The sequence below is a fragment of the Asterias rubens genome, chromosome 9, assembly GCF_902459465.1.
Source record: "Asterias rubens chromosome 9, eAstRub1.3, whole genome shotgun sequence".
NCBI classification, from domain to species: domain Eukaryota; kingdom Metazoa; phylum Echinodermata; class Asteroidea; order Forcipulatida; family Asteriidae; genus Asterias; species Asterias rubens.
In genome coordinates this window covers 6,481,838-6,495,004 of record NC_047070.1, presented here as the reverse complement: position 1 = coordinate 6,495,004, position 13,167 = coordinate 6,481,838, and the positions used below count along the sequence as shown (strand labels likewise).

Sequence of the window (13,167 nt, the reverse complement as noted above, 5' to 3'; positions counted from 1 at the left end):
ACAGGTTTTAGATAATTAGAGGATCACGTTAGTCATGACTTTATTGATTTGTTGTCCACTCCAGACGAGAAGTCTACCACCTCCAGCGAGAGCTCCTACGGGAGCGAACTCGCTGCAAGGCCCTGGAGGAGGAGCTAGAGAACCCCATGAACATCCACCGCTGGAGGAAGCTGGAGGGCTCTGACCCCAGCACCTACGAGATGATTCAGAAGATCCAGACTCTGCAGAGGCGTCTTATACAGAAGACAGAAGAGGTGGTGGAGAAGGAACTTCTGATTCAGGTTAGTTGAGTTTTTTTCTCTTTTCTCTTCGGCAGCCTTGCTACTCTTGTCACGCACATGAGAGACAAGACGGTGGAGAGATCAGGGGCCTTTCTCAAACCTCGGCTTAGGCTCAGGCTCTGCGTTCCGATATTTGTGCAATACGCGCTGCTCCAACATGCAGGTTTAAGGCTGAGGTGTGTACTCAGCGCGCGGAGCCTCAGCCTGAGCCGGAGCCCAAGTCGAGGTTTGAGAAAGGCCCCAGGGACCAATTTCATAGAGCTGCACTCAGCACAAAAATTTGCTCAGCATGAAATTTCTTCCTCGGTCAAACCATGATAACCAACCAAATTATTGATTTGTTTCATGTTGCTTGATACTGGTATTCAGATTTGTTGTTTGCTTATCGTGAAAATCACACGGAAATTTGGTTGGTAGTCCTGTTTTTATCAAGGAAGAAATTTCCCGCTGAGCAAATTTTTGTTTTTGTTAAGGTCGTGGCCGTGAGATAAATGCACTCGCCTTTGGCTCAGGCCTTTATCGCACGGCCGCGACCCTGCTGGTTTTAATCGGCCAGTTAAGAACTCATCGCCTACTCTTATATTCTCGACGTTCAAAAGTTTCCTTTTTTGAAAAAATGAGACAAAATCTGTGACCTAAAAAACGATTTTTCAAAATTTGTCGGTGTTCCTCTAACATTTTCCTTTGTGTTTATTTTGTAGGTTTTTGACATGCTTTGCTTTTAAGTCCACCATGTTTTTTTTTATATTAAAATGTTTTTTTGTTTTTTTTAATTGTTAAGGGCCTATTCCTTGTATGCACTTAGTGTTCACTGTACGTTTCTTGTGGCTTTGGTCAACATGGTCAACAACAAATACTAAAACAAATAGACCCTTCCCATGAAATATGTAAATCGCACATAGCGCGTACGCACCAACGTTTTGGTTGGCAAAATGAGGGAACATCGCGCTGTTTTGTACACGGCTAATGGCGTTTGCCAACCAATAGGGTCTCTACGCATGCGTGAATGTAATTAGCATATTTCATGGGAAGGGTCCATTGTGCCTGCTTTCGAAAATCTATGTTTTGACTCACTACAGAAAGTTTTCAAACTCTCTCAGTTGATATACTGAGTACCTTCAGATCAAACAGCGTGCGGGTTTTGTCCAAACACAGAAAAAGCAATTTCGACTGGTGGAATTTGTTTTTCTCCTTAGACACTGTTATTTTTCCCGCAGTGTTATTTTAATGGGTGTTGTTCTAGGTTATGTTATAGCCACTATGTGAGTTTTTGAGAGACATTTACCTGGGATGTGTGTTAAAGGGAAGGTGTACGTTTTCGGTCATCTGTTATCACCCTAGAAATTAGGAGCAATAAAAACTATTGGTTAGAAGCATATAGCAGTTTTCAAAAGTAAAGAGCATTTTGTGAAAAAAGCACTACAGTTATGGGAAAAAATAATCACTTTTTGTTCCCTTAAAAGATTAATTCTGAGAAGCGTTACTGCAGTAAAGCTTTTCAGATTGTGTATACCATTTGCAGATTGTTCTTCCTGCGTGGACATAAGCGCTTCAAAATTACGGCGGTATCTCAAAAACACGACCACCTTTTGAAACCAAATTTTCACATGTTAGTTTTATGGTTTGAATCTATATGTATAAAAGGATAAAAACAATCGAATGGTTAAAAAAAACAAAGGTAAAATTTGCCTTTAAAGACTTGGAAGTACATTCAACGAAGAAGGAGACACGACAAACATAAGAGTGTGTTTCTACTGTTTAAAAAAGGTTCAATACACATGTAGTTTGTTTCTTGGGTTCATAACCGCCAGTTTTTTTCTCTTGTTGACACAAGCCTGGCAGATGGAAGAGATACTTTATTTCCCATGTTACATGATGGCCAGCGGCACTGAGTGGCAGTTTATTGTATTTGTTTGAACCTATTCGAAAGGATACACGCAAATTAAAGGCTTGTTGCCGACACTGGAACAAAAAAGATCTCCGATGTGTGTCATGCGTAGGGGTGGTTTTTTGTTCAGACAAAGTAGACGGAAAAAGCTACACCTTTTGAAGAAGATTCCTTTTCTATGGGAACATCCTCTACTTTGTGTAAAACTTAATTAGGAATCAAAATTTGTTTGTGCTATGGAAGACAATGAACCTGTAGAATATTCGAAATATTCTACAGGTAGAAAGCCAAAGGTCTTGGGTTCAAATCCTACCCGAAAACGCCCTTGGAAGAAGCTTAATTTTTTATGGGAACATGAAGTTTGTAAAACTTGTTATCGGAATGGAATCAAAGTTTGTTTGTGCACTGGAAGTCAATCAACGTGTGAAAATATTCAAAATATTCTGCTGATAGAATGACAAAGGTCTTGGGTTCAAATCTCACCCGAAAACGCCCTTTGAAGAAGCTTAATTTTTCATGGGAACATGAAGTTTGTTAAACTTGTTATCGGAATGGAATCAAAGTTTGTTTGTGCACTGGAAGTCAATCAACCTGTGAAAATATTCAAAATGTTCTGCTGATAGAATGACAAAGGTCTTGGGTTCAAATCTCACCCGAAAACGCCCTTGGAAGAAGCTTAATTTTTTATGGGAACATGAGGTTTGTAAAACTTGTTATCGGAATGGAATCAAAGTTTGTTTGTGCACTGGAAGTCAATCAACCTGTGAAAATATTCAAAATATTCTGCTGATAGTGATAAAATGACAAAGGTATTGGGTTCAAATCCCACCTGGATAGCATGCCCAGGAGGCCTGCTCCATTTAAGGTCAGTGTGAACTGGAAAGAGGTAAAAAGAAATTGTATTTTTTTTGTATTATCGGATTCTCTGCCTCGTTTTACCCACTTCTTGTTCATCTTGAATCCTGGTAAACAAAATTTTTTCTTTTTCCTCAAATGTTATGTCAGTAATGACCCACTTCTGGGTCAATTTGTTGCAGGTTCCAGGTCAGCCTGACCCAGAAATGGCTCACTCCCCCATGGAGTGGGGCCTATAGATGTCCTAGAATGTAGGCTAGTGTACCTAGGATTTTGTTTCTTATCACACATCGGTGCAAAGGTAAAACACATGTAATATACTCCATCCTGAAGCAAATTTAACACCCTATATACAATAAAAATTATATTCCTTTAATATGACTGGTATACATTATCATCACACACGTTGGTGGTTTTGGACTATTTTCCCCAGATGCAGCAGATACATACATGTACATGTATTTAATGGATCCTTCCCATGAAATATGCTAATTACATTCACGCATGCGTACAGACCCTGTTCGTTGGCAAACGCCATAGAGTTGTGCACTAAGCAGACGCGCAATTGCGTCTGCGTCACTCACCCATTAGCGGTGTACAAAACAGCGCGATGTTCCCTCATTTTGCCAACCAAAACGTTAGTGCGCACGCGCAATGTGCAATTTACACATTTCATGGGAAGGGTCTATTGACAGCATTTCAATAATATCAAACGTCAAATGGTACATTTACAAGACATCTGACATCAGAGATTGGCAAAAATGCATTACATTTTGCTTTTAAGGCAAGCAGGTTTATCTTTGACAAGACAAACTTATGAGCTACTGGTCCTCGAATATCAAGAACGTCTCCAACGACTTGACATCACACCCTTAAGACATGAACCAAAGATGATGGTTTTGACGTGAAAGGTGAACTCATCAAACGAGTATTAAATAGAAACAGACAGTATATCAAATTACATATTGCACATACAAGCTCGTCATCGCACAATGTTTGTTTCTGTTCAGTGCTTTTTGACATAATGTTGAAGGAGAAAAAAAAACCGCAACCCAGACATATGACATTATGAAGGAAGATCTTTATCAAATCTATACTCGTCAGGATACTTTCTAGTTGAACAAGGGCCTTAAAGATGCATCTTGTCAGACGTGTGTCCAGGCAGCAGAAGGAAAACAAAACTGAGACTATTGACTTTTAACAAGAGGTGACTTGTCTAAACTTCTTTAATCACATACGTACATGTACATGTACAGCTGACAAATTAACCATCTTGACTGAATGACTCGAACGTTTGCTGTTCATCAGGAGAGTTGGTTTAGTTTCTATCAAAACCTGGACTTCTGTAAGGGCTCGTAGCTTAACCCTGACTGAATTTGTTTCTTAAAGACAGTGGACAATATTGGTAATTGTCAAACACCAGTCTTTTCACTTGGTGTATCTCAACATATGCATAAAATAACAACCCTGTGAAAATTTGAGCTCAATCGGTCATCGAAGTTGCGAGATAATAATGAAAGAAAAAAACACCCTTGTCACACGAAGTTGTGTGCGTTTAGATGGTTGATTTCGAGACCTCAAGTTCTAAATCTGAGGTCTCGAAATCAAATTCGTGGAAAATTACTTCTTTCTCGAAAACTATGGCACTTCAGAGGGAGCCATTTATCACAATGTTTTATACCATCAACCTCTCCCCATTACTCGTCACCAAGAAAGGTTTTATGCTAATAATTTGTTTGAGTAATTACCAATAGTGTCCACTGCCTTTAACACTACTGACAAACTTATCCTCTTGAACAAATTTCTTGAGCAATGCTGTGCAGGAGAGTTAGTTTGAAAACTGGCCCCCTGTACACCTGCTGTACATGGTTTTCACATACACCTGAGAAATTTACTCTCTTGACTGAATGACTCGAACATTGTTGTTCAGCAGGAGAGTTGATTGTACCAGTAACAAGCAATATGGAACAAACAGAAATTTGGTTGGTAATCCTGTCTTTATCAAATTTTTGTGCTTTAGCAGCTCTCTGAAATTGTGCCCCGAACCATAGGCTTTTACCATGGCTGAATTTGTTTCTTTATATACGCCTGACAACCCCCGAGGGGGGATCTCAAACATCGCTGTGCATGAAACTGGCTTGGTTATTACCAGGATTTCACATATAAAATGTGCTTCTACATGATTAAATTTATTTCTTCACTCACTGAGGAGAACTTGCCCCCCTTGTTGATGGGAGTTAGGTTTGCTCTTATTGAAAACCCGGGTTTCGGACGGAGAGATGCTTTTGTTGGCTCCTACATGACTGTCTAGACTGTCCCTATAGAGCTCTAAGACCCTCCTGACAAAAAAAAATTAATTCCAGTTTGTGGCTAGCAGCTAATTCTAAACTTACACACGCCCTTCTGATGGAAGTGTGAAAACAAAATTGCAACAGAAAATTTATCTTCACTCCACAGCAAACAGAGAGATCATTTTGAAAACCACATGTTTTTACTTCCTAAAATCCCATTAAAGGTGTATTCAATATTCCCTGATTGAATTTGTTTGTTTTTGTCTCAACAGGAGAAAGAAAAACTGTATATTGAGTTGAAACACATACTGGCCAGACAGCCAGGTCCCGAGGTGGCTGAGCAACTGCAGATCTACCAGCAGACTATGAAGGACAAGACCAAACAGCTGAAGGTAAGTCAATGAATCATCCACATTTCTTGTATAGTGTTTTTTCTATTTACAAGACTAACAGCGATTGTGAAGGTCTAAATGATTGGGAATGCTTAAACATTCTAACACACAAAATACATTGAAAGCATAAAGCACAAATGGATTTTGCAACCCACCCTCTCCGGAACAGCAGCAATGCTTTTAGGGGAGTACAACGACTCAAGACTCAAAACTCATAAAAAGTTGACAACTACATGTAGGAGTAACCACAGGAATTACTCAAATGTTGGACGTTCCAATAGTTACTGGCAAGCTGACAAATAACATCATAATAACAATCAGAATAAGGAAATAATATGGAAAGCTTATGTCACCGCACCTTTATCCATCGAAATAAGTGTATTCAAAGAAATCATTTGGCCTGTAAGACCAGTGCCAGGGGACCAGTCTACAGTCTACCACACTGGCCATCTTAGGATTAAGATTAGAGCTAAATTTGACCAGACTTGACCAGAAACTGTGACGAGGCTCTAGAATTTACCATGCTCCAGTGCTTCTTCTCTATCGTCACCAACGACGGACCAAGCACCAGCCGGTGATCGTGGCGTAGCGGTTTTCGCGGTGGTTTCGGTTCAGTAACATGGGTAAAATAAGCGAGCTATTTTCGTGCTATTTTTGGCTTTTAAAGCAGCTCCATGAAATTGGCCCAAGAACTTGCTCTTATGATGTTAAATCATGAACGCCTTGTGGCCTAAAAAGTGCACTAAATAACTTATAGAGACATTTGCTTCAGAAATGTTGCAACAAATATTATTGTGGTGATGACATCAGATGAATCAGGTGACAGGTTTATATGCTCAAAAGTTCAACTGAGAAACATTTTTCAATTTGCACCTTTAACATTGTTAAATATTAAGCAATATAAAGCCAACCTTAAAGGGGATTTGTCCGTTTTTTTTGTACTGGGTACAGAAGAGCTTATCTTGTCTTAAAGATTGACTCGACAAGAGCAAATGACTTGGCTTCAACTCAAAAGTGTACTCTCCATAACCAGCTCCAGACTGCAAATAATATTGACACAAGTTGATGTTCGGTGACTTACTGGGGACTGGTGTTAGATTAATTTTTTTTCCTGTGATTGTGATGAGTTCAGGTACAGCCGTGACGTCATTTGACATTTGGGCCTGACTGACTGCAATCCCAACCCTCCTAACCATGTGGAGTTTATTCCATGCCAGACGGATTTTTGCTTGTGATAACACTCCGTCTTCTTTCCGAGAAACGATAGAAAAAGAGACACAAGCAATCAAAAAACTGATGAATGTTGAAAGAAACGGTCTTTGTGCAATTTTTGTGTGTGTGTGAACTTTGTCTCTTAATGAAAACGGGGGGGGGGGGGGGGGGTCCTCAGCAGATGCGATTGTGTGTAGAGTCCTCTGACGACTTCAGGGCCTGGAGAAACCCCAACAAAAGAAGCGAAACAATGTATTTAAAATAGATGTTCAATTGCACACGTCAATTTGCAATAATCACCCATGATGTATCCTGGGAAGGATGCCGGGGGTTGGGGGGGGGGGAAGAGACAAGAGAACTGAGTTTTCATCTAAGTACGTCAAACCACCAAGTTTCAAGGGGAGACTAAGATTAGCTGACCAAAAAGAAACAAAAGAATCACAGAGAGGGGGGGGGGAACCTTTTAAAAAAAAATTCAGCACGGTGAAAACATGTTATTCTGCATATCGGATCACATTCATCCTAAGGTTATCTGCACAAATCTGGATTGCCTGAAGCCTAAGTATTCGGGTGTTGGTTTCTGTTTAAATGAGGTTGAAATACTGTCTATAAAGGCCCAGGGGATTTACATGAACTGTGACGCAAACTTTTTACAGTGTTATGAAAGTGTTTCATATAGCATTTTGGCCTCTCCCACCAACCTCTTAGCCAAGAACCAAAATTGACAGAAGACAGGGAAGTTTTTTCTCTTCTTCAATACAATTACAATTCAAAGCATCTTGCGTTTATTAGCCTATTGTTAAATAGTCCATATTCATTGGCCCGAAGCAACCCTGAATCCATCTCAACCCCATAGCATTTACTCCTTAGGAGTATGCGGCTACTTTCCGTGAAAGTGTTTCCCAAAAAATTGATTGGTGACAAAACACAACCTGACAGCCGTGTGCGGCATTGGACGCAGGTTGAAAGCAGGTATTACAAAGGAACTGTTGAAGAAGTTTTAATGTAATACTCACCACTCTGTATGAACAAACAGCACTATGTCGAGGGAGAAATTATGTGTATACAACAATAAGACGAGATAACCATTTTATGTCATCTGTTGTAAGAGTGAAGGGTTCATCGGGAAACAACTTTGGGATAACATCATTAAGGAGAGATATCCAAACCCCCATTAGTGGAGATCTATATTGAGTTACATGTCTATGTGTTTCAAATCTGAAACAGCGTTCCCCCGTAATCCGATCACTCGGTAATATTTCCCAACCTGGGACAAAATGGGGATGTTGAAAAACATGAAGAGGATTTTATTTTGTAAGAGTATGTTTGACGACAGGCTCAGATAGAATTTAAGAGAGTCCCTTTTTTATTATATTGGGAGCAAAACTGGTATAACAACAAATTTAGGATTTGATGACAAATTGAATTCTGACATCTTCTATAATGAAATTACATGTTGTTGAAGCGTAGTTTGACAAACAGGTTCCATGTTGACCCTATACTACGTGAAAGGTTAGTTTTGGTCTCTCATTTCCAAACAAACATTATATGTTTCAATCTTGTATAATGTAGTTCTCTTTTCCATTTCAACACGATTTGTAGCCGTGTAGCAAATACACGTGTCTACAACCATAATTGTTCCTCAAACACAGTGTCATTACTCTAGTAATGTACCGAAAAGAAAATGTGTAATTTTGTATACCATCGCCTGCTTGTTATTAAAAATTGTAACGATAGTAAGCATCTAGTGAAATGGTTTCCTCTTAAGTTCCCCTGTTGATTAGAAATCAATGTTGGAAAATTTGAATCTCCATAAGCATGCCTACTGGAGGGGGGGGGGGGGGCTTTTGGATATAGCCGCGATTTCTGGCATAATTGAAATGCTGCCCTCATCCAATACGTCCAGAAGTGCAGCCCATGGTACCGGCTGTCACCTCGCTAAACGTGGATGAATTCGACATTCTATGGTCTCTGTTTCTCAACAAGATAGGCACTGCTGCACCCTGAAACATACACACTGTAGACTTTTAAAGATATCACGGTACCTATACACTCTAAAAACAGTATTTGATTTTCGACACTTTTCTAAGCTTAAGTTTTGTACACACTTGGTTTCAGATGTATATGGCCTTACACTTTCATATTATACTACAGTGAAAGCACAGCGTAAGAGTCCTATTATTATAGGGCTAAACCTGAAACATGCTTAGATTCTTGTGTGTGTATATGAATCCTGGAAGCCATGTGAGCAGGTGTCCAAATGATAAGCAAGGTTATCATTTAAAGGAACGTTACAGAGTTGGTAAAGAAACAAAAATCGTGAAGATCACAGATTTACATAAAACTTACATGGTCTAATGATGATGATAGTTGAAAACATCCCTTGAAATATTTCTGTCTGAAATGTCATAATTTGAGGAGAAATAAATAATCTAAGTTCGCGTTTGGAGTTTACCGCTCAGTGTTATCCATTTTTATTTTGGCATCGATCAATGCAAAATTTGTAATCGGTTTTTCAATATTCTCTCGTGATCCAGATGGCCGATCGATCTCAAACTTCTACAGGTTTGTCAGTTTATGTATATGGTGGATTACATAACGTGCGTACACTGTCAGCAACTTTTTTGTTAGCAAAAACCAATTCAGTAATGTTCCTTTAAACACATTTTTCGCAGTGGATAGTTTTGCCTAAATAGATTAAACAAAATCAGCATTATGTTGAGAGAACCCAAACCAAAACCGTTACTTGGCTATAGATACAACTTTCCATTGAACATTCGGTATCGCAGCCCTTGAATTTCATCTGTTTCAGGGCAAATCCATTTTCATTTTGGAAAGGGCACCTCACAGACACAAATGCTCCATCTTACAGAATATGGGAAACTTGAAGGAGGCACCAAGGCCAAGACCGGGGGCCAGGGAGGCCGTGGTCGCCGTGGCCTGTCTGTTTAATAACGGGTCTGATATCGCTCTGCCTTCAGCAAACATGTTTCCGCGACTGTATACTGTCCGTCAATAACAAACACTAGATATGTATCTGTCTTGGGATGTGTCTTGATGAAAACCAAACACGGTGGACAGTGTTCTGTTTATATCGTAACTAAAGCCAGAATCATTCCCAGTTAACAAACGGCTCAGCTTGTCAGCGTAGAAAGATCCCAGGACAAGCCCTATCTGTATAGATCATCGGCTCACTCAACATGTACCCAATATTCAAAAGTTGATTTCCTCAGATGATAGGGTTTGAAGAGAATCCTCCGTTTTTCATTCCGAAAAGGTTATTAAAGATAAGATGGAGCGTTTGAAATGTTTGCCCAAACCTGCTCCTTCCTGTTTGTTGTTTAAAGTCACCTGGAAGTGGTATTTTTTCAAAATAAAGCTTTTGTCACTAGTATATGTGTTTTGATGAGTGGAATGTGAATAAACAGTTAACTAAGGTTTTAAAAAATCAGTTCTTATGTTATTTACAAATTTAAGAGTAGAACCCGAGAGGGCGCTGTTCGTGACGTCAATCGAGGCAGACTTTGCCTGTAATGCGTAGAGTAAACACAATTGCAAAGTACATGTACGGACCAAGTCGTGAGTTTGTACGTTTCCAAAAAAAAAATGTTTTTTTCCGGCAATGCCGACCAGGTGTATTGCTGCTGAATGCAGAAAAACACTTTTTAATATGTTCCAACTCATGACTTGGACGTACATGTACTTTGCACGTGTGTTTACTATATGCATTGCAGGCAAAGTCTGCCTGGATTGACGTCACAAAAGGGGTAGGCGGAGTCAGCCCCCAAACAACTTTATATATTTTTTAAACATATAAAACGTTACAAACAATTACTAAAAAAATTGTTTTATTGTTCGTAAGCATATACTTTTATGTTTGAAAGAAGAAAAAAAATCTATTTCCAGGTGACTTTAAACTGTCCTTACACAACCGCTGTTATGGCAGTTTCTGATGGCTGAGTGTTTTTTTGTAATTCTTAAGTATAGCTCTTATATAGCGCAATTCCAAAAATGACAATTTCGCTTCACAAACAGACAAAAACAACATCAGCAATATGAACACACATAGATTTTGAGATTGAGCTTAGAGGCCTCAACTGTTCTTCACCTGTTCTTCACAAGAATAGATCCACTCAACAAAAAAGTCATAGGTCAATAATGACCTGGATTCTTGGTCTCAGGGGACCTGACCCATTTCGTACGTGGTCAGGCTGACCAAGATTTGCTCTGTATAAACTGTAAACGCTTGACGCGTTTAGTTTGACCTGTTAGGCGTTTATATTGTGTAAGCATAAGGTGTTCAGTTACAGACGAAAGGTTGCTAAACACAGTTACTTGATCGTTCAACCTAAACCATTTGACACTACGAAATATGTGACAGAAAAGTGTTCTCAGAACCCTTTTTTTTTTAAAGGGTGTTCACTCGGAGTCTGCTTTAGTGACGGGTCAAGCCCGATTCTGGCCCGGGACTGTAGCAATTTTTTTTTAAACATTGGGAGACCTATATACCGTATTACGTGCAGAGCCTTGATATTTTGTACTAAAAAAGAGATTTTTTTTGAGTGAAATAGTTTGAGTGAATGGTATTTCAAAGAGTATCACCCGCTCTAACGAAAACAAGTTTAACTTTTACTTTTAATGGTCAGGAACCATGACAGAAATTTAAAACGTTTCTTATAAAACACATAAGAATTGGTCACGTGATTATAATTGTCGGGATCCCGACAAAAAACTAATTTTGAGCACTTTATTTCACTGCTACTAATAATTGGCGGACTTTTTCAAGCAATGGCTCAAATGAAAGCTTGTAACTTTCTCGACCCCGATCAAAATACCTATTGAATTTTAAATCAAAATTTTTGGGTCAAATCGGCCAAAAATCTGACATCGCATCTTTAACAGGTTTCTGGAAAAACGTTGACCGACGTATACATGGCATCCAATCAATATTTTATATTTTAACGTAGTAATTGTGCACTTTCTTTACCGGACCACCACAGGAGTCATACTTAAAAGATAATGTATTTTTTTTATTTAAGGCTCAGCTTTAACACCCTACCTTTATCAGCGCCAAATTGTGCAAGATGATTTGCCCTACAATCGGGCAAATTGACCTTAAGTTAAATGAGCAAAGTCCAGTAGTCACAAATCTAGTTAGTGTGTAATATTAACGGCTACTGGTAGTCTCTACCTGGTTGAAAACAGCTGTTCCCTCACCCATCTCATTTTATCCCTGCTATAGGGCATGCTCTATGACCATAGAGCAAGCTATGACGAGTTCAAGTAGTCCCCAAGTCTTTTTGATCAATCGCGTAACACAATAAGGAAGTTTAGCTCGCTTGTCGTGGCCTTTACAGTTCATTGAAAAAGAAACATGTATATGTGACCATTTTCAAAATGATAACAAGTTATAGTTGCAGTACACTCTAAACACACTTGGGTCGTCATAATTGACTTGGATTCCGGTTCCCATTGGGGTCTGACCCATTTCTGGGTCAGTATGGCCCATACTCTTCGTCAAAATGATCCGAAACTGATGTTAAACTGACATCATAATCCATGCTTTAAAATCCATACAGGTCAAAAACTCGTAGTGAAAACATGGTTTCCCCCTGTTTGTTCTCATGACTTCATCGACCAATTGAGCTTAAACTTTTACAGGTTTGTTATGTTGTGTAAAAGTGTGGGCATATTACATTTTCTTTGAAGTTTTTACATATATAAGTGACACACGCAGTTTACCCAAACTTTAGTCCAGTATGGTAGAGAAGGGCTCGTTGAATCATGCTTGAATTCTACTTGGAACAAAACAGAATGTGACACCGCCACGCCCTCCTACAAATTAAAGGACTGAGGTAAATACACTATGTCTCATAATCCTTCTCTTTTTCTCCAATGTTTGTTAATGAAGTGTTCCACTCCAAAATATATTTATGATCACTTGGAACTAAGATAAGTTCAGTAAAACGTTAAAGTTTGTTCAAGAAACTGCACTGCTATAAAAACTTTGGAAGCTTTTACCATAATTGGTGATCATGCTTCCGAAAGAGGCGTAAAAAATACCCAAATTACTCTTCTTTTTTTTTTACTCGTAGAGCCATCTACTTCAGTTAAGGGCAATTATTGATTTGTTCCACTAATGGTCGTTATAGATCCGCTCACAGGAAAAACATTTTAACGTCTGACGCAAATGGGCAGCAGGAAATAACACCTTCACATTGTCAGCAAATACACAATTTCTGGAAGTG

At 39.1% G+C, this 13,167-nt stretch overlaps 1 protein-coding gene across 1 annotated transcript in view; it reads left to right on the top strand.

Annotated features, from left to right (window-relative positions):
* LOC117294595 (cilia- and flagella-associated protein 58-like) overlaps positions 1-13,167 on the top strand; it is a 58,966-nt gene that overhangs the window by 28,761 nt on the left and 17,038 nt on the right. Inside the window, exons 13-14 of the mRNA XM_033777080.1 lie at positions 65-281; positions 5,588-5,707. Of these exons, the coding sequence (XP_033632971.1) occupies positions 65-281; positions 5,588-5,707 (337 nt within the window). The remainder of the gene's footprint in view (positions 1-64; positions 282-5,587; positions 5,708-13,167) is intronic.